The sequence below is a fragment of the Meles meles genome, chromosome 8 (genome assembly GCF_922984935.1).
Source record: "Meles meles chromosome 8, mMelMel3.1 paternal haplotype, whole genome shotgun sequence".
In the NCBI taxonomy this organism is placed as follows: domain Eukaryota; kingdom Metazoa; phylum Chordata; class Mammalia; order Carnivora; family Mustelidae; genus Meles; species Meles meles.
Genome location: NC_060073.1, coordinates 14732386 through 14754915, shown reverse-complemented (window position 1 = coordinate 14754915; position 22530 = coordinate 14732386). Strand labels below are relative to the sequence as shown.

The 22530-nt window shown below is 36.7% G+C and overlaps 1 protein-coding gene and 1 pseudogene across 1 annotated transcript; both read right to left on the bottom strand.

Annotated features, from left to right (window-relative positions):
* Positions 1 to 12352: 12352 nt before the first annotated feature.
* Positions 12353 to 13297, bottom strand: LOC123949827 (olfactory receptor 5F1-like). Its single transcript, XM_046017481.1, has one exon. It carries the CDS (start codon positions 13295 to 13297, stop codon positions 12353 to 12355), a length of 945 nt encoding a protein of 314 aa, XP_045873437.1.
* Positions 13298 to 19890: 6593 nt separating this feature from the next.
* Positions 19891 to 20734, bottom strand: LOC123949829 (annotated as a pseudogene).
* Between the last annotated feature and the right edge of the window lie 1796 nt (positions 20735 to 22530).

Below are 22530 nucleotides of genomic sequence, written 5' to 3'. Positions count from 1 at the left end.
TGTATAGAGTTGTTGAATCACTATATGGTATGTTTATAATTAATGTAATTTTTGTGTTTGTGTGTCAACTATATTCAAAAAAACTCAGTGGGCTTCATAGAATATTCAACAGATAATACCATTTTGAATTTAATAGTTTAGTAATATCAATATAACTAAGAAATATAAAAGTTTTCATAATCACAAAAGGATATCATGTGCATTTTATATCTCATTTACTCTTATAAAAATGAAAGATTGATTACTTATCAATATATATATACAGTGTATATATTATACATTCAGAACATTTATCTCATAAAGGTATCTCATAAAGGTATCTGATTGGAAGAAAGTGTTTCCTGACTTTTGATTTTTGAATTAAAAATACAGTTCAATAAACTGCATTTTTCATAACTGTATTTTTAATAAACAGGGTAAAATAATGAAAACTTACCTTTTTAAGGGGGGCCTGGGTGGCTCAGTGGGTTAAAGCCTCTGCCTTCGGCTTGGGTCATGATCCCAAGGTCCTGGGTTTGAGCCCCACATCAGGCTCTCTGCTCCACGGAGAGCCTGCTTCCTCCTCTCTCTCTGCCTGCCTCCCTGCCTACTTGTAATCTCTCTCTCTGTCAAATAAATAAATAAAGTCTTTAAAAAATAATAATAATAAAGCCTACCTTTTTATTTTATGAAAGAAACACTCTGTCACTCTTTTATAAAGACTGTGGTCTTATCTGATGTAACTTTTGGTTTTGAATTATTTAAGGAACAGATTCCAGCCATCCTTGGTTTTTTGTGAAACTTATACTTTACTTAGCTAGGTCAGTGGAACTCCGGTAGAAAATAGCTCCATATTCATTGAAGAACATTTCTCTCCATGAATTGTTGTATTTTTAAGCTCAATAATCTGTCGAGTGGTAACTTAGAGAATGACCAAGATTGTCTCTGGTTGGATCAGTGCTGCCTTGAAGATACTGTCCCTGTGGAGTATGGTCTGAGGAACAGTAGCCTTGGGGCCACTCCTCTCTACCTTTCTCCCAGCCTCTTCATCTTTGGAGAATAGAGTAATTCCCCTACAAGGACATTCAAAGACTTAAAAGTTAGTTTATATTTATACACAAAATCTCAGAATACTAAGTTTGAAATTATTAAAATGCCATTTCTTAAACTCAAATAATGCGGGTTTGAAATTATCTAAATTCCATGCATCATCTAAGTTGTTACACGTTAAGGTCCTCTCTCTGCTCATGCTGTAGGTGGAATTTTTTAGTTACATATACATACATAGGAAAAAAAAGTGAATTTTGACAAGAAGACACATACACTCAATTTCAAGTTTTTCTCTATTGTGAAGCTGAAGATGGGGAAATGATATTATGAGAGCTTTAAAGCTATTAGGACAGAAAGATAAATTTTTTTGTTGCTCTAACTTTCAACTTTACTATGTTAAGAAATGGGGGCTTACTTCTGTTTTTGTTTGAACTGTTTTGGCCAGCAAAAATAATTGTTCACGTTGGCAGATGTAGAACATTTGCCAGCATGAAAAAACACTATTTAGAATAATATTTAGCATAACATAACATATATTTTCTTAGTTTAAAACACAGAAGACAACAATAGTTACATTTGTAAAATGTACACAAATGCCCTGGAATCAAAGAGCTAATGACAAGGAGAGAAGGTCAAATTCAGAAATAAAAATTAAATGGGGCATGTGTCATGGGATATGACACAATAGCTCAGTTTCACAGAAGAACACAGGTTGGGTAATCTAGAAAGTACAAAGTTTTCTGTGCCTCATGTAGTGTATAGCACAACACCTTAAGTGGTTAGATACATTTGAATGCTTTAATAAATAGAGAAAAGCTGAATGTATTAGCTAATTATTTTGATAACTTCAGTTTTTATAGAGTAAATTCTCCTCACATTGTTTCTAAACTTTGTTGGATATCTAGAGCTCTAAAAATTGATTTAACACTTTTTAGTGCATTCTTTGCTTTATTAAAGACATGGTGATTCACCCAGGTCGTTGGCTCCCATTATAGAAGTCCTCTGTATTACTTTTATTTCTTTTTTTTTAAATTGAAAAAGTTTAGATCACTTATTAATATCATTCATCATCATACGGATCCATATGGACAGAAAGTTAATTTCGTAAACATCACTAGAAACATCATATATGTATTATTGGTATGAAAGATTTCCTATAAGTAGAATTGGTGACAAATGTAAAACTTTTTTTTTTTTTTTCTGGTGGCAAAATGTCAATTTTCACCATTGAAGAATCGTTGTAAGAATTAGGGATATTTTCACATCAAATACATTATGCTCTTGGCATCTGAATAGATCAATAGTGGATAGCTTCTCATATAGGTCTCATATGAAGTTATCAGCCTATCGTAGGGGATAAATTTAACACACATATAGTTTTTAAAGAGAAACAAAAAATTAAGAAATAAGAAAAGAGTGTGTGTTACTATTTTGTTTGCATGTTAAAAAAAAATCACTGACCATAACCACTTAAAAATAAAACTTGTGTCTTGTCACTCTGCTTCTAATCTCTGTTGGTACCATTTTATGAGCCATGTTGGGTGTCTGTATTGGATCCAATCACTGAAGGTTGAAATATGTCACTGCAGTCAGCTGTGGAGATATCTTTAGCATTTGCTTCTTAAACATGACGTTCTTTTTGACTACTCTCACCAAATCTAGCATTTAGGATAATTCTGACACACAGTTCTCTTCTGCAATACATGATTTGGGCATGATCATATTATAATGTGTGAAATCTAACCCCAATCTTTATTTTGCATGTTTTTAATGCTGCTTTTTCTGTTTCCAAACGAAATAAACCTTCTGTTTCCATATCCTCTGCAAATCTGTAACTTCTTTTTATCTAGCTGTTTCTCTCATCAGTGTATAAATGAATCTGACACACTCTCAGCACAACCTTAGCTAATAAGTTATATTTTGTTAATTTTACTTTACAACGCATGGTTAAAATGATCATAAAACTTCAGGAGGTTGAGGGTTTGGAGCCCAATTTGGAAACTCAGCTTTTGATGTAGATCTTTATCTAGTTGATCTCCTATTTGCAAAAACTCACCACGACCTGGTCCATATTCACTACCTTCCTCTTTAGGGAAGACCTGGTTGTAATAATTTTTGTTAAGTGACTGAAATACATTAAGAATTCTTCTGAGACTTTGGAGTGGTACATGGACATATAGAATGTTTTCACATTCAAGATTAAATTAATCTTAAATTATTTTTAATTTAAATAAAATTAAATTATAAAATTAATAATTAATTAATCTGTTATTAATTAATTATTAATTAAACCACTGAGCCTGTGTGGCTCAGTGGGTTAAGCCTCTGCCTTCAGCTCAGGTCATGATCCCAGGGCCAGGGATTGAGCCCCACATCGGGCTCTCTGCTCAGCTGGAAGCCTGCTTCCTCCTCTCTCTCTCTGCCTGCCTCTCTGACTACTTGTGATCTCTGTCAAATAAATAAATAAAATCTTAAAAAAAAAGATTAAGAGCACAAAATTAAAAGAGAACTTTAAAGATAGTACACACCAATTTCCCAGTCAAAATAGTAAATTATAGGGATGTCTGGGTGGCTCAGTGAGTTAAGCCTCTGCCTTTGGCTTAGGTCATGATCTCAAGGTCCTGGAATTGAGCCCTGCATTGAGCTCTCTGATCAGCCGGGAGCCTGCTTCCCCTCTCTCTCTTCCTACTTGTGAACTCTATGTCAAATAAATAAATAATTTTTTTAAATAGCAAATTATACCTAATTTGAACAACAATGACCAAACTTCTGCTTTCTGTTGCAACAAATTCTATTTGATGTGTGTTCCATGTTTTCAATAAACATACTTGTTTTAAGATTGTTTCTATAAAGCTATATATTTCCATGAACTTATACATTTTCTTTTTCTAAATTTTAATATTTATTTGTTTGTTTGGTGGGGAGGGGCAGAGAGAGGGGGAGAATCTCAAGCAGACTCCCCACTGAGTGTGGAGCCAGATGCTGGTCTCGATCTCATGTCCCTGAGATCATGACCTGAGCTGAAATCAAGAGTCAGAAGCTCAGTAGACTGAGTCACCCAGGTGTCCCAAAGCTATAAATTTTCAATTCAGCTCTTTGTACATTCCTTTTCTACAGGTTACTTCTTACATCAGCTCAACTATTTTTTTTTTTTTCAGCATAACAGTATTCATTGTTTTTGCACAACACAGAGTGCTCCATGCAATACGTGCCCTTCGTATTACCCACCACCTTGTTCCCCCAACCTCCCACCCCTGGTCCTTCAAAACCCTCAGGTTGTTTTTCAGAGTCCATTGTCTCTTATGGTTCGCCTCCCCTTCCAATTTTTTTTTTTTTTATAAACATATAATGTATTTTTATCCCCAGGGGTACAGGTCTGTGAATCACCAGGTTTACACACTTCACAGCACTCACGATAGCACATACCCTCCCCAATGTCCATAACCCCCTCCCCCTCTCCTAACCTCCCCTCCCCCCAGCAACCCCCAGTTTGTTTTGTGAGATTAAGAGTCATTTATGGTTTGTCTCCCTCCCAATCCCATCTTGTTTTATTTATTCTTCTCCTATCCCCCTAACCCCCCATGTTGCATCTCCATGTCCTCATATCAGGGAGATCATATGATAGTTGTCTTTCTCCGATTGACTTATTTCACTAAGCATGATACCCTCTAGTTCCATCCACGTCGTCGCAAATGGCAAGATTTCATTTCTTTTGATGGTTGCATAGTATTCCATTGTGTATATATACCACATTTTCTTTATCCATTCATCTGTTGATGGACATCTAGGTTCTTTCCACAGTTTGGCTATTGTAGACATTGCTGCTATAAACATTCGGGTACACGTGCCCCTTCAGATCACTATATTTGTATCTTTAGGGTAAATACCCAGTAGTGCAATTGCTTGGTCATAGGGTAGTTCTATTTTCAACATTTTGAGGAACCTCCATGCTGTTTTCCAGAGTGGTTGCACCAGCTTGCATTCCCACCAACAGTGTAGGAGGGTTCCCCTCTCACCACATCCTCGCCAGCATCTGTCATTTCCTGACTTGTTAATTTTAGCCATTCTGACTGGTGTGAGGTGATATCTCATTGTGGTTTTGATTTGTATTTCCCTGATGCCGAGTGATGTGGAGCACTTTTTCATGTGTCTGTTGGCCATCTGGATGTCTTCTTTGCAGAAATGTCTGTTCATGTCCTCTGCCCATTTCTTGATTGGACTGTTTGTTCTTTGGGTGTTGAGTTTGCTAAGTTCCTTATAGATTTTGGATACTAGCCCTTTATCTGATATGTCGTTTGCAAATATCTTCTCCCATTCTCTCAGTTGTCTTTTGGTTTTGGTAACTGTTTCCTTTGCTGTGCAAAAGCTTTTGATTTTGATGAAATCCCAATAGTTCATTTTTGCCCTTGCTTCCCTTGCCTCTGCCATTGTTCCTAGGAAGACGTTGCTACGACTGAGGTCGAAGAGGTTGCTGCCTGCATTCTCCTCAAGGATTTTGATGGATTCCTTTCTCACATTGAGGTCCTTCATCCATTTGGAGTCTATTTTCGTGTGTGGTGTAAGGAAGTGGTCCAATTTCATTTTTCTGCATGTGGCTGTCCAATTTTCCCAACACCATTTGTTGAAGAGGCTGTCTTTTTTCCATTGGACATTCTTTCCTGCTTTGTCAAAGATTAGTTGACCATAGAGTTGAGGGTCTATTTCTGGGCTCTCTATTCTGTTCCATTGATCTATGTGTCTGTTTTTGTGCCAGTACCATGCTGTCTTGATGATGACAGCTTTGTAATAGAGCTTGAAGTCCGGAATTGTGATGCCACCAACTTTGACTTTCTTTTTCAATATTCCTTTGGCTATTCGAGGTCTTTTCTGGTTCCATATAAATTTTAGGATTATTTGTTCCATTTCTTTGAAAAAAATGGAGGGTATTTTGATAGGGATGGAATTAAATGTGTAGATTGCTTTAGGTAGCATGGACTTTTTCAGAATATTTATTCTTCCAATCCAGGAGCATGGAACATTTTTCCATTTCTTTGTGTCTTCCTCAATTTCTTTCATTAGTACTTTATAATTTTCTGTGTATAGATTCTTAGTCTCTTTGGTTAGATTTATTCCTAGGTATCTCATAGTTTTGGGTGCAATTGTAAATGGGATTGACTCCTTAATTTCTCTTTCTTCTGTCTTGTTGTTGTTGTACAGAAATGCAACTGATTTCTGTGCATTGATTTTATATCCTGACACTTTACTGAATTCCTGTACAAGTTCTAGCAGTTTTGGAGTGGAGTCTCTTGGGTTTTCCACATATAGTATCATATCATCTGCAAAGAGTGATAGTTTGATTTCTTCTTTGCTGATTTGGATGCCTTTAATTTCTTTTTGTTGTCTGATTGCTGATGCTAGGACTTCTTGTACTATGTTGAATAGCAGTGGTGATAATGGACATCCCTACTGTGTTCCTGACCTTAACGGAACAGCTTTCAGTTTTTCTCCATTGAGAATGATATTTGCGGTGGGTTTTTCATAGATGGCTTTGATAATATTAAGGTATGTGCCCTCTATCCCTACACTTTGAAGAGTTTTGATCAGGAAGCGATGCTGTACTTTGTCAAATGCTTTTTCAGCATCTATTGAGAGTATCATATGGTTCTTGTTCTTTCTTTTATTAATGTGTTCTATCATGTTGATTGATTTGTGGATGTTGAACCAACCCTGCAGCCCTGGAATAAATCCCACTTGATCGTGGTGAATAATCTTTTTTTTTTTAATATTTTATTTATTTATTTGACAGACATATCACAAGTAGGCAGAGAGACAGGCAGAGAGAGAGGAGGAAGCAGGCTCCCTGCTGAGCAGAGAGCCCGATGCGGGGCTCGATCCCAGGATCCTGGGATCATGACCTGAGCCAAAAGCAGAGGCTTAACCCACTGAGCCACCCAGGTGCCCCGTGAATAATCCTTTTAATGTACTGTTGAATCCTATTGGCTAGTATTTTGGTGAGAATTTTTGAATCTGTGTTCATCAGGAATATTGTCTGTAGTTCTCTTTCGTGGTGGGATCCTTGTCTGGTTTTGGGATCAAGGTGATGCTGGCCTCATAAAATGAGTTTGGAAGTTTTCCTTCCATTTCTATTCTTTGGAACAGTTTCAGGAGAATAGCAATTAGTTCTTCTTTAATTGTTTGGTAGAATTCCCCTGGGAAGCCGTCTGGCCCTGGGTTTTTGTTTGTTTGGAGATTTTTGATGACTGTTTCAATCTCCTTACTGGTTATGGGCCTCTTCAGGTTTTCTATTTCTTCCTGGTTCAGTTTTGGTAGTTGATATGTCTCTAGGAATGCATCCATTTCTTCCAGATTGTCCAATTTGTTGGCGTAGAGTTGCTCATAGTATGTTCTTATAATTGTCTGTATTTCTTTGATGTTAGTTGTGATCTCTCCTCTTTCATTCATGATTTTATTTATTTGGGTCCTTTCTCTTTTCTTTTGGATGAGTCTGGCCAGGGGTTTATCAATCTTATTGATTCTTTCAAAGAACCAGCTCCTAGTTTCATTGATTTTTTCTATTGTTTTTTTTTGGTTTCTATTTCATTGATTTCTGCTCTGATCTTTATGATTTCTCTTCTCCTGCTGGGTAGGGTTTCTTTCTTTTTCTTTCTCCAGCTCCTTTACGTGTAGCGTTAGGTTGTGTACTTGAGACCTTTCTTGTTTCTTGAGAAAGGCTTGTACCGCTATATATTTTCCTCTCAGGACTGCCTTTGCTGTGTCCCATAGATTTTGAACTGTTGTGTTTTCATTATCATTTGTTTCCATGAATTTTTTCAGTTCTTCTTTAATTTCCTGGTTGACCCATTCATTCTTTAGAAGGATGCTGTTTAGTCTCCATGTATTTGAGTTCTTTCCAGCTTTCCCCTTGTGATTGAGTTCTAGCTTCAGAGCATTGTGGTCTGAAAACATGCAGGGAATGATGCTAATCTTTTGATACCAGTTGAGACCTGATTTGTGACCCAGGATGTGATCTATTCTGGAGAAGGTTCCATATGCACTAGAGAAGAATGTGTATTCTGTTGCTTTGGGATGAAATGTTCTGAATATATCTGTGATGTCCATCTAGTCCAGTGTGTCATTTAAGGCCTTTATTTCCTTGTTGATCTTTTGCTTGGATGATCTGTCCATTTCAGTGAGGGGAGTGTTCAAGTCCCCTACTATTATTGTATTATTATTGATGTGTTTCTTTGATTTTGTTATTAATTGGTTGATATAGTTGGCTGCTCCCACATTAGGGGCATAGATATTTAAAATTGTTAGATCTTCTTGTTGGACAGACCCTCTGAGTATGATATAGTGTCCTTCCTCATCTCTTATTATAGTCTTTGGCTTAAAATCTAATTGATCTGATATAAGGATTGCCACCCCAGCTTTCTTCTGATGCCCATTAGAATGGTAAATTGTTTTCCACCCCCTTACTTTAAATCTGGAGGTGTCTTCGCGTCTAAAATGAGTTTCTTGTAGGCAACATACTGATGGGTTTTGTTTTTTTATCCATTCTGATACCCTGTGTCTTTTGATTGGGGCATTTAGCCCATTAACATTCAGGGTAACTATTGAGAGATATGAATTTAGTGCCATTATTAGCCTGTAAGGTGACTGTTACTGTATATTGTCTCTGTACCTTTCTGATCTACTACTTTTAGGCTCTCTCTTTGCTTAGAGGACCCCTTTCAATATTTCCTATAGAGCTGGTTTGGTGTTTGCAAATTCTTTCAGTTTTTGTTTGCCCTGGAAGTTTTTTATCTCTCCTTCTATTTTCAATGATAGCCTAGCTGGATAGAGTATTCTTGGCTGCATGTTTTTCCCGTTTAGTGCTCTGAATATATCATGCCAGCTCTTTCTGACCTGCCAGGTCTCTGTGAATAAGTCTGCTGCCAATCTAATATTTTTACCATTGTATGTTACAGACTTCTTTTCCCGGGCTGCTTTCAGGATTTTCTCTTTGTCACTAAGACTTGTCAATTTTACTATTAAGTGACGGGGTGTGGACCTATCCTTGTTGAATTTGAGGGGGGTTCTTGGCATCTCCTGGATTTTGATGCTTGTTCCCTTTGCCATATTAGGGAAATTCTCTCCAATAATTCCCTCAAATAGACCTTCTGCTCCCCTCTCTCTCTCTTCTTCTTCTGGAATCCCAATTATTCTAATGTTGTTACGTCTTGTGGTGTCACTTATCTCTCGAATTCTCCCCTCATGGTCCAGTAGCTGTTTGTCTCTCTTTTGCTTGGCTTCTTTATTCTCTGTCATTTGGTCTTCTATATCACTAATTCGTTCTTCTCCTCATTTGTCCTAGCAGTGTGAGCCTCCATTTTTGATTGCACCTCATTAATAGCTTTTTTGATATCAACTTGTTTAGATTTTAGTTCTTTAGTTTCTCCAGAAATGGCTTTTATATCTCCAGAAAGGGTTTCTCTAATATCTTCCATACGTTCTTCGAGCCCGGCTAGAACATTCAGAATCGTCATTCTGAACTCTTGATCTGACATATTACCAATGTCTGTGTTGATTAGGTCTCTAGCCTTCGGTACTGCCTCTTGTTGTTTTGTTTGTGGTGATTTTTTCCACCTTGTCATTTTGTCCAGATAAGAGGATATGAAGGATCAAATAAAATACTAAAAGGGTGGCAAAGAACCCAGAAAATTGCACTGTAACCAAATCAGAAGAGACCCCAAATTGGGGGGGGGGGAGAAAAGGGATAAAAATAGGTTCAGAAAAAAAAAGAAAAAAATTTAAAAATTAAAACAAAGAAAGAAAAAATATAAAAAAGAAAGAAAAAAATATATATTTAGATAAACTAGTCAAAAAACGTTAAAAAATAAAAGGGTAAAAGTTTTAAAAAAAATTTAGCAGAAGAAGAAAAAAGAAAGAAAAAAAAATTGAAAAAAGAAAAAAAGAATTGAATTAACCGCAAGACTAAAGAATCATGGGGAGAAAGCCATGAGTTCCGTGCTTTGCTTTCTCCTCCTCTGGAATTCCGCTGCTGTCTTAGGAATTGAACTGCTTTCCTTGATAGATGAACTTTGTCCTGGCTGGATATTTTGTTGATCTTCTGGGGGAGGGGCCTGTTGTAGTTACTCTCAAGTATCTTTGCCCGAGGAGGAATTGCACCGCACTTACTGGGGGCCAGACTAAGTAATCGGCTCGGGTTCGCTTTTGGGAGCTTCTGTTTCCTGAACGCTTTCCGTAGAGTTCTGGAGGACGGGAATGAAAATGGCGCCTCCTAGTCTCCGGCCCGGAGGAGCCGAGAGCCTGGGGCCCCACTCCTCAGTGCGCCCCCAGAGGACAACACCCAATCACTCCCATATCCCCAGCTCAACTACTTTTTAAAAATATTTTCCTGTTCACCCAGCCGTTTTGGCACTACCTTCTTGACAAAATTTCACTTATCTCTCTCCTCTGGAGGCTTATTATGAGCTAACATAGTATCTTTTATTTTAGCAGCATGAAATTAAATGGATTATTATTTCACTTATTTCAGCACCTAGCTTTTACTTAATTATTGTTTACTAATGTATACCTGCCATTTTTAATGGGCTAATGGAAATTATGTCGTCCATGTTAAATTACACTTAACAAAATCCAAAATTATTCTTATACATAATGTAAAACTATACAATTATTTGCCCAAATGCAGGATTTCAAAAACAATAATATTTCTTCTTTTGGTTGTGTATTTGTACCTAATGATTCTTGAATACCTATTCTTCATTACTTCCAACTTGTATGCTCACTCAATATAATAATTTGAAGTCTCAGTGGTTTCACAGGTTAAATTAATTTTGAGTTAATGAAAATAAACCATATTTGGAACATTTTTCACATAAATGCATTGTACACTATACAAAAAATTATGATAATTAAAAAATATTTTACCAGTTTATAGGTTAAACAAATAATCAGAATTTACATAATAAACCCATATTTAAGTAATTAAAAAGCAGACAAGATAATTAAGTGGTTATATCCCCGAATATATAAAGTATTTGTAGACTCTGTACATAAGATAAAGTAAGTATAACAAGGCTTAATTAGAGAGCAGAGAAAATGAACAAAAATAGGATATGTCTAAAAATCAAATCTAAGGATAACTGGATTTTCTCTCCAAAACATTCTTTCAATTGTTAATGTTATAATAAAATAAAACAACTAGTGAACGGAATATATTATTGCCATTTACTTATGAATTATCTTGGTCTAATATTTGATACCACCAAATACTGGGGACAGGGAATGAAGAATGAATCTAGCCAGTGAGCAACCAGCTGGTGCAGAAGATTGTAGGCAAGCTACCAGAAGATGGACAAATGATCTGAGAACAAATTGTCATTCCGCTATGAGGTGTCCAGGCCAGGTAACCACTCAGGACCTGGGAGTGAAAGTAAGGCTCACAGGCGCATAGACAATACTCATGACATCCCAAACACCTGTCTGGGCAATTGAGAGATATCTATAAGAGGAAATCCATAAGCTTATTATAAAGAATATAAGTCAGATTCATCCACTGAACGTTGATCTACCTCCTATGGATCTATGCACTGATTAAACTCGGCAGCAGCTGAATGCATGTGTATGTAACTTGGTCCTATGTGTCAGCCCAAGAGAATGGAAGGGAAAGAAAGGTTAAACATTTTGAAGACAAGAAAAGGAAATATGAGAGTTGTAATTGGTGCATTCTAATGAGATGACACTTCTCCTGATATCACATTTTAGACAAGCTCACACTTCTTTATTAATGAATATATATGTATATGCAGAGAATGATATGGGAGAAGAAAGATGGTGAGTAGATAGCTGCAATTAAATCTGTAGTCCTGTAATTTGATTTAAGCCCCTCCCCCATAAGATTACTCAATAAATTAAAATGTAAATCTATTTTAAATTCAAATTGTTTTACACATAAGTGATATATAACAATCTCTTACAAACCACAAATGGTGAAATAAAGATGCAGGAGAAAAATAAGTGAACAGTTACAAGTATTCTATATGGTTAGTTTCATGTGATATTGGGACTTTTGATTCTAAACACTGAGTCTCTTTCATTCTCTAACCAAGATTTCATTAGAAGTAAGCCCTATTTGAGAAAACCCAACCAAAATAGACAATAATTACATGAAATCCCCATGTCCATATATAAGACTGGTGAATTATTTTTACATAAATGGGTCCACACACTTGAGTATTAGCAGAAAGCAATTACTTAGAAATACCCTAATGAAAAATGTAGGATACAATTAACCTAAAAAGTTCATTTAATACCTAGTTCAGAAAATGTACCAAGCATATCAGAGAAAGGAAGGGAACCTTGTCCTGGTAGTTACATTCCATAAAGCTTTCTTTACTTCCTTATTCCTGAGGCTGTAGATCAGAGGATTCAACATGGGGATCACCATCGTGTAGAACACAGAAGCCACTTTGTCCTGACCCAGGGAGTAGCTGGAACTAGGTCTCAGATAGGTATAGATGGCAGTGGCATAGAACAGAGTTATAGCTGTCAGGTGGGACCCACAGGTTGAGAGGGCTTTGCGCCTCCCCTCCCCTGAATGCATATGGAAGATAGAAAAGAGAATGTAGGAGTAGGTGGTGAGGATGACCACCAGACTTCCCACCATATTCACACCAGCAAATGTGGAAAAGATGCTTTCATTTAGGCGTGTGTCAGAACATGAGAGCCTAAAAAGTGGAGGGCTGTCACAGAAGAAATGATGAATGACATTGGAACTGCAGAATGGCAAGCTGCTCACATAACTTGTGTTAACCATGGAGTTCAAGAATCCTGCTGTAAAAGCCCCTGCTGCCATTTTGAGGCAAACTGTCCTGGACATGACCAGGGAGTAAAGTAGAGGGTTGCATATGGCCACATAACGGTCATAGGCCATTAACCCGAAGAGGATGCACTCAGTTGTGGCCAAGGCTATGAAAAAGTACAGTTGCAGAAAGCAGCCAGCAAAGGAGATGGTTTTCTCCTCTGATAATAGGTCCACCAGCATCTTAGGGGTGATGGTGGAGGAGTAACTAACATCCACCAAGGAGAGGTTAGCCAGGAAGAAATACATGGGTGTGTGAAGTCGGGAATCGATCCTGATTAAGAGGATCATCCCCACATTCCCCAGAACTGTAAGAGTGTAAATCACCAGAAAAAGCAAAAAGAGGACAATCTGTAGCTCCATCGTGTCTGCTAATCCCAACAAAATGAACTCGGTCGGTGAAGTGTGGTTTCTTCTGGTCATTTGTTGCACATATAGTTTGCTTAAGCCTGCACCAGGTGTAAATATTCTCCTCTCCTAAGTTTATAAGAAATAGAAATGTTAATGAGGTCATTCACCCATGGGGGAGAAGCACAACCTAGGATAATACAACACAGTAAATTGAGTGATGGAGGAAGAGGAAATTGGGTGACAAATAGACCAGCATTTGAATTTAATGAACAAGTGTCTGAGTTGAATCAATATTGGGGATCTCTCAACTCACTAGTGCAGGACCACACACCCCCATTCAGTTTCCCAAAAGCTACTTACATGATACTATTGTCTCAGTACAATCTGTGTCCAAATGAAACTATAAAAATATCCTTGTTGATATCTCTCTCATTCACTGAGCAGGTATGTGAATTTGTTTTTTTTTTTTTTTTTCCTTTCCATTTATCCTCAAAACCACTCTGAATATTCTTTTTTATTTTTTTTAAAGATTTTATTTATTTATTTATTTGACAGATTTCACAAGTAGGCAGAGAGGCAAGCAGAGAGAGAGGAGGAAGCAGGCTCCCGCTTAGCAGAGAGTCTGATGCAGGGCTCGATCCCAGGTCCCTGGGATCATGACCTGAGCCGAAGGCAGAGGCTTTAACCCACTGAGCCACCCAGGTGCCCCTCTCTCTGAATATTCCTTAACTCTAAAATTCATGCATTCCTTTCCAGAAATCACTCTTGAGCATTTTAAGCAGCAGCCATACTGACCAATTCTAATAATCAGTATTTAGACTCCGATCATTTATTTAAAAATGATTTTCTTATGTTTTAAAAGTGATCCCAAAGTCTGTTCCCATTACAAAGTTCACTTCTAAATAACATCCTTAGCAGGAGTCATGCGACCTGTCCAACTCAGTGAGTAACAGCACAAAATCCTGATCACTTTCTTCCCAGTGTCTTACCTGGGGAGTCTAGGATTTCCTTTTTTTATGAGATGTTCTCCAATCAAATGGAGTTTACAGAAATAGGAAGAAAATTTCATTTAGGGGAAGCGGGCTATGGACATTGGGGAGGGGAAGCGAACCATAAGAGACTATGGACTCTGAAAAACAACCTGAGGGTTTTGAAGGGTCAGGGGTGGGAGGTTGGGGCAACCTGAGGGTTTTGAAGGGTCAGGGGTGTGAGGTTGGGGGAACAGGTGGTGGGTAATGGGGAGGGCACGTTTTGCATGGAGCACTGGGTGTTGTGCAAAAAGAATGAATACTGTTACGCTGAAAAAATAAATAAAATGAGAAAAAAAAAAAAAAAAAAAAAAAAAAAAAAAAAAGTAAATTTACTTTTTTTGTAAACATTTGAAATGGCTTCTGAGTAAATACACACTGCCACACTTTTATTTTGTTTTCGTAAGGAGGAATGAGTAACCATGGGACTAGATTATAGGTAATTGTGAGTCAGACCTCTAGAGACAGACACTCCAGTCTCAAAAGTACACAGTATATGATCACAGGTAGATATATGGAATCAAACATTATATGGGGCTTGCATCACAAAGTAATTCCTGATCTCTGTGTTACTTTAAAAAAGTCTTACTGAAGTAAAAAATTAAGTAATAATACTTTTAATTGGTTGCCGATACTGCTTCTCCCTTTATATTTTTAGTTTATCCCAAATGGATACAAAATACAGTACCAAATTATTTTTCTTCCTTCGTTATTTTAGTAATTAATTTAAAAAAACATTCTTTCTGTTTCCTTTTGTGTAAAATTGTGTTTTTGTGTATTTGTGTGTGTGCATGTGTGCATGGACACACACATACACCCTTTGTCTGAGTAAGTGTATCTCTCCATTCAACTCTCTATTGAGTGAAATTAATGAGAAGGAGAAACTAAGTTAAGTGCACAATATTTAAAGAAATGCTAAACTCTGGGCAAATAATACAATGGATAAGAAAATGAACTCATGTTTTATAATTTCAGAATTGTGTTAGATTTTGAAAATATTGCCTATGATTCTGTACCTAGAAGGGAACGATATGACAGATTTTCCAGATCTAAATACAAGGAAAGCTAGGTGAAATAAACCTCATATGGGGGTCCATATGCATGGAGAGCCTATTTGCATTGAGAACTCAAAACATATAGCTCTTTTCCATTTAAATCTTCAATTACTTCTCCCTGCCAGTCTTGGAGGTTGACATTATTATTTTATGCATTTTGCAGCTGAGATTTCAGATAATTAAATGACTTTTCAATAGACAAACTGTTAGAAAGTGGGAGAATCAACTGGAACAAAATCTTAGAAGTAGGAAATAATACGCAGATACCTAATTTCCTTGTCCCATCCCCTTTTATCCTAGTCACTTGTATACACATAGGTGTATAATGTGTGTTTGTGCATCTTCTATTAAATACCCATTTGTTGTTTATAATTGTACACTTCTCATATTCAACAGAGCAATAAAAATAACACTGTGCATGTTAGTTTACATTTAACAAACTAAATCAAAATAAATATTTGAGTGATCTGATTAAACTCTCTGTACACATTTTTTCTGCCTAAATGTAGGACTTCATCTTCTAATAACATCATCTCTTTCTCTTATGCTGTGTTTTTGTATTTGTGTGACTGTTGATAGTGATTTCTTCATTTCTTCCAAATTGCTTGCTTAATTTTTTCAACTTTGTGATGCTAACAGGTTTTGTAAGTTAGCCTCTCCTGGCCTCACCTAATCACTGATGAAAATACTGGCCAAAATAAAGTCTAAATGCATATAATTTAAACATCTTTCATTAATTTTATTAAATAAATTATTCAAAAATCATTAAATAAGGCAATATTTTGGTTGACACCTGTATATTTGAATAATGTGCTTGAATTAAAATTCAACCAAATCAAAAGAATGAGGGAGACAGAAAAAGAGAAAAGCAATGACATAGTGTATCAAAGAGGCAAAAACACTATTACATTTATGAAGAAGGGTTTAGTAAATATTGCCAAGGACTTCAGACAAAAGAAAATTATAAATCCCCACTCTATATAATAATGAGAAGACTCAATGATTTTGTAGTTTAAATTTATCTTGAGTTACATAAAATATATAATAATTGCACATTTTACATAAATGCAATAGACGGGGCGCCTGGGTGGCTCAGTGGCTTAAAGCCTCTGCCTTGGGCTCAGGTCATGATCCTAGGGTCCTGGGATCGAGCCCTACATCAGGCTCTCTGCTCAGCAGGGAGCCTGCTTCCCCCTCTCTCTCTGCCTGCCTCTCTGCCTACTTGTGATCTCTGTCTGTCAAATAAATAAATAAAATCTTTAAAAAAAAATAAATGCAATAGACAATAAGCAAGAAATTAGGATAATTTAAAATGTTTTATAAGTAGTTTTGATTAACAAAATAATCAAAATGTTCATGTGTTCATTCTTGTCGTGTTCCTGATCTCAAAGGCAAGGCTGTCAGCTTTTCCCCATTGAGGATGATATTCACTGTGGGTTTTTCATAGACAGATTTTATGAAGATGAGGAATGTCCCCTCTATCCATATACTTTGAAGGGTTTTTAATCAGGAATGGATGTTGTATAGAAGGACACAAAATCAATGTATAGAAATCAGTTGCTATCTTATACCCTAACAATGAAAATATAGAAAGGGAAATTAGAGAATCAATTCCATTTACTATAGCACCAAGAACAATAAGATACTTAGGAATAAACCTAACCAAAGAGGTAAAAGACCTGTACTCGAGGAACTAAAAAACACTCATGAAAGAAAGTGAGGAAGACACAAAAGATGGAAGAGCATTCCATGCTCATGTATCAGAAGAATAAACATTGATAAAATGTCTATACTGCCTAGAGCAATCTATACTTTCAATGACATCAGATCAAAATTCCACTGGCATTTTTCAAAAAGTTGGAACAAATAATCCTAAAATTTGTATGGAACCATAAAGCCCCTGAATTGTTAAGGAAATGTTGAAAAAGAATCACAAAAGTGGGGACAACATGTTGTCTGATTTCAAGCTTTACTACAAAGCTGTGATTACCAAGACAGCATGGTTCTGGCACAAAAACAGACACATAGACCAGTCGAACAGAGTAGAGAGCCCAGATATGAACCCTCAACTCTATGGTCAAATAATCTTCGACAAAGCAGGAAAAAAATATACAGTGGAAAAAAGACATTCTTTTCAATAAATGGTGCTGGGAAAATTGGACAGCTATGTATAAAAGAATGAAACTCGACCATTCTCTTACACGATATACAAAGATAAACTAGAAATGGATTAAAGACCTGAACATGAGGCAGGAATCTATCAAAATCCTAGAGGATAACATAGGCAGCAACCTCTTCAACATTGGCCACAGCAACTTCTTTCAAGACATGTCTCCAAAGGCAAAGGAAACAAAAGTGAAAATGAAATTTTGGGACTTCATCAAAATCAAAAGTTTCTCCACAGCAAAGGAAACAGTCAACAAAACAAAGAGGCAACCCACGGAATGGGAGAAGATATTTGCAAATGACAGTACAGACAAAAGGTTGATATCCAAAATCTATAAAGAACTCCTCAAACTCAACACACACAAAACAGATAATTACATCAAAAAATGGGCAGAAGACATGAACAGACACTTCTCTGAGTAAGATATACAAATGGCTAACAGTCACATGAAAAAATGTTCATCATCATTAGCCATCAGGGAGATTAAAATCAAAACCACATTGAGATACCACCTTACAACAGTTAGAATGGCCAAAATTAGCAAGACAGGAAACAATGTGTGTTGGAGAGAATGTGGAGAAAGGGGAATCCTCTTACACTGTTGGTAAGAATGCAAGTTGGTGCAGCCACGTTGGAGAACAGTGTGGAGATTCTTCAAGAAATTAAAAATAGAGCTTCCCTATGACCCTGCAATTGCACTACTGAGTATTTACCCCACACTTACAGATATAGTGAACATTGAACCCCAGTTTTCATAGCAGCAATGGTCACAGTTGCCAAATTGTGGGAAGAGCCAAAATGCCCTTCAACAGAGATATGGTCCATATATACAATGGAGTATTATACCTCCATCGGAAAGGGTGAATACCCAACTTTCATATCAACGTGGGTGGGACTGGAAGAGATTATGTTGAGTGAAATAAGTCAAGAAGAGAGAGTCAATTAACATATGGTTTCACTTACTTGTGGAGCATAAGGAATAACATGGAAGACATTGGGAGATGGAGAGGATAAGTGAGTTGGGGGAAATTGGTGGTGGGCATTGAGGAGGGCACATGTTGCATGGAGCACTGGGTGCGGTGCATAAACAATGAATTTTGGAACACTGAAAAAATAATAAAATTTGAACTAAAAAAAAGAAATGTGTTCAAAGAATTTAAAAAAGCATGCAAGATAATTACTTAATTATTGCTCTCAAAGTTGGTATTACCTATAGACTCTTTCAAGGAGATTCAGTAATGTTGGAGAGGTTAATTAGAGAGCAGAGAACATGACCTCAAATAGGATATGTCTAAAACCCAAATCTCAGAATAACTGAATTTTATCTTCCATTATTTCTGTTTGTAGGTTTTACAAGAAATTAAAGCATTTAATGAGAGGAATATAATATTAGTATTTACTTACAAAATATCTCAGTCTGATCTATGAATCTGTTAAATACACAGGACAGAGAAAAGAAAGAATCCAATCAAGGAGCCTCCAACTGGTGCAGAAGGATGTGAGGAAACCACCACTTAGTCAAAGAGCAAATTATGTCTGAGGACAATCTGATCATTATCTGCAGGGTGTCCAGGGCCAGGTAACCACCGTGGACCAGATGAGTGAGATTATGGCTCCTGGTTGCATAGAAAATACCAATGACTTTACAAACACCTGTCTGGGCAAGTTCACTTACGGGGGTCATAGGAAATATTGGAATACATTCTGGACATCTTTGTGACAGGAAACAATGCATGTAACATCTACATACCAGAGGACATAGAAATCACTACCTCGATCACTTGCAACTTCAGTGTCAAGGGTGAATGCCATGGGGAATTTCTGCCAAAGTGGCTGTCTCCTGTGCAAGCTTTAGTATCTATCAGTTTCTAAATAGCCAAACCCCTGTAACAAAATTAAATTTATTTGCAAATGATATTTAAATTTTGAGCAGAAAATCCAAGAGTTTATTATAAAGAATATAAATTAGATAATACACTGAACATTGACCTATGCTTTTTGCAACCATGCACTGATTAAACTATGCCACAGTGAAATGTGTGCATGTGGTTTTCTGTTTACGTGTCAGGCAAGGAGAGAGAAAGGGAGGGAAGGCTTGGAAATTTTTGAAGTGAAAAGAAGTTGAGTATGGAAGGATTACATGAAGGTTCTATGGCCTTATATAACTTTAGTAATTTACCTTATTCCATCACTGTTACATATATTTGAATATTGTAGACTAACTACTCAGAAAATATTCTAAAGAAAAAGTGTAGTCTTGAAGCAGCCTTCAAAAGACAGTTACTCTGTTTTGTTCAGAAATTCAACTGGACAACCACAGAAATGTAGAAATCCTTGTCCTGGTAGTTACATTCCATAAAGCTTTCTTTACTTCCTTATTCCTGAGGCTGTAGATGAAAGGATTCAACATGGGAATCACCATCGTGTAGAACACAGAAGCCACTTTGTCCTGACCCAGGGAGTAGCTGGAACTAGGTCTCAGATAGGTATAGATGGCAGTGGCATAGAACAGAGTTATAGCTGTCAGGTGGGACCCACAGGTTGAGAGGGCTTTGCGCCTCCCCTCCCCTGAATGCATATGGAAGATAGAAAAGAGAATGTAGGAGTAGGTGGTGAGGATGACCAGCAAAGCCCCAACCATATTCACACCAGCAAATGTGGAAAAGATGCTTTCATTTAGGCGTGTGTCAGAACATGAGAGCCTAAAAAGTGGAGGGCTGTCACAGAAGAAATGATGAATGACATTGGAACTGCAGAATGGCAAGCTGCTCACATAACTTGTGTTAACCATGGAGTTCAAGAATCCTGCTGTAAAAGCCCCTGCTGCCATTTTGAGGCAAACTGTCCTGGACATGACCAGGGAGTAAAGTAGAGGGTTGCATATGGCCACATAACGGTCATAGGCCATTAACCCGAAGAGGATGCACTCAGTTGTGGCCAAGGCTATGAAAAAGTACAGTTGCAGAAAGCAGCCAGCAAAGGAGATGGTTTTCTCCTCTGATAATAGGTCCACCAGCATCTTAGGGGTGATGGTGGAGGAGTAACTAACATCCACCAAGGAGAGGTTAGCCAGGAAGAAATACATGGGTGTGTGAAGTCGGGAATCGATCCTGATTAAGAGGATCATCCCCACATTCCCCAGAACTGTAAGAGTGTAAATCACCAGAAAAAGCAAAAAGAGGACAATCTGTAGCTCCATCGTGTCTGCTAATCCCAACAAAATGAACTCGGTCGGTGAAGTGTGGTTTCTTCTGGTCATTTGTTGCACATATAGTTTGCTTAAGCCTGCACCAGGTGTAAATATTCTCCTTTCCTAAGTTTATAAGAAATAGAAATGTTAATGAGGTCATTCATCCATGGGGGAGAAGCACAACCTAGGATAATACAACACAGTAAATTGAGTGATGGAGGAAGAGGAAATTGGGTGACAAATAGACCAGACTTTGAATTTAATGAACAGGTGTCTGAATTGAATCAAGATTGGGGATCTCTCAACTCACTAGTGCAGGACCACACACCCCCATTCAGTTTGTGCAAAAGCCATACATGTTGTTCTGTTCTTTCATTCCAGCCAACATCCATATGCAAATGATAAAAATATTCTTGCTTCAAATTCTCTCACTCTGTGAGCAGATATGTCTGTTTAACTGAAATCTATTTTATTTTTTTTTATTCAACACCACTCTGAATATTCAAAACCAAAAGTCCCCCAAATTTTTTTGTCTACCACAAGTAACAAATATAATGACCATTTCAAATAAGCAATATTTTGACACCTTCCATAGTCTTATTCATAATTTTGTAGTGTTTTAAAAGGGAAGGGATTGAAGCAGTTTTTCTTACAAATACACTCTCAAGTACATCAACTAGTACGAGACATGCTAATTGTCCACCTCCTTGAATAACAGCATCAGATCCTGCTAAATTCCTTCCTAGTGTCTTACCTGTGTAGTCTATTTTCTTTTTTATCAGGAGTTACCAGTTGAAGCTTAAAAATGAAAAGTAGAACATTTTTATATTTTAAATGAAATGCAATGCAATGAAAATTCAAATTAACTATTTATTAGAATTTGAGACACCTTCTTTACAAATACAAATTACCAAGCATTTATATTGATTTTATAAAAAGAAATGGGTAACCATGGGAACCAGATTATGGATTTTAATTGTGAGTCAATCCTCTAAAGACAGAAACTCCAGTCTCAAATGAGAACACATTGTGATCACTTGTATATATATGGAATCAAGCGTTATGTGGATCTTGCATCATAAAGGCATTTTTTATCTCTGTGTTACTTTAAAGTTTTGCCAAAATAATTGATGAATCACTATATTACATCCTATATATTAACTACATTGGAGTGTAAAAACAAATTTAAAATAGTCTCTGCCAAAGTAAAAAAAAAAGATAATTTTAACTGGCTATTATGTTTCATCTCTCTCTGCAGCTTATCCCTAATGGGTACATGGCCCCAAAGCAATATATTATTCTTACCCTTTTCAATAATTGAAATAATTATTTTTCTTTTCCATTCCCTTTGTGTGTATGTGTGTTTGATGTGTGTGTGTGTGTGTGTGTGTGTGTGTGTGTAACCTTTCCCTTTGTCTTAGCAAGTTTAACCTTTAATCTAACTCTTTTTGTGAGTAAACTTAATAACAATAAGAATTTAAATCCATGTGTACAATGGATTTTAAAGAAATAGTTTACAATGTTTAAAGAAATAGTATACAATGAGCAAATAAGACAATGAATCAGAAAACCTAACTTCTTTTTTATGATTTTAGAATTGTGTTGGATTTTTGCAGTTAATGTTTGTGACTCTGATCCTATAAGGGAATGAAACAGTAGTTTCTCTGGTTCTAAGTACAAATAAAGCAAAATGGAAAAAAAAGAAACACACACACACACACATGCAGCATCCATACACACAGAGTCTATTTCTATAGAGAAGTCACAATATATTAAATTTTTGGCTTAAATTCCCCATTAATCCTTCACACCAGGCTTTGAGATTACATTATTATTTTACCCGATTTATAGCTGAGGTTTCAAGC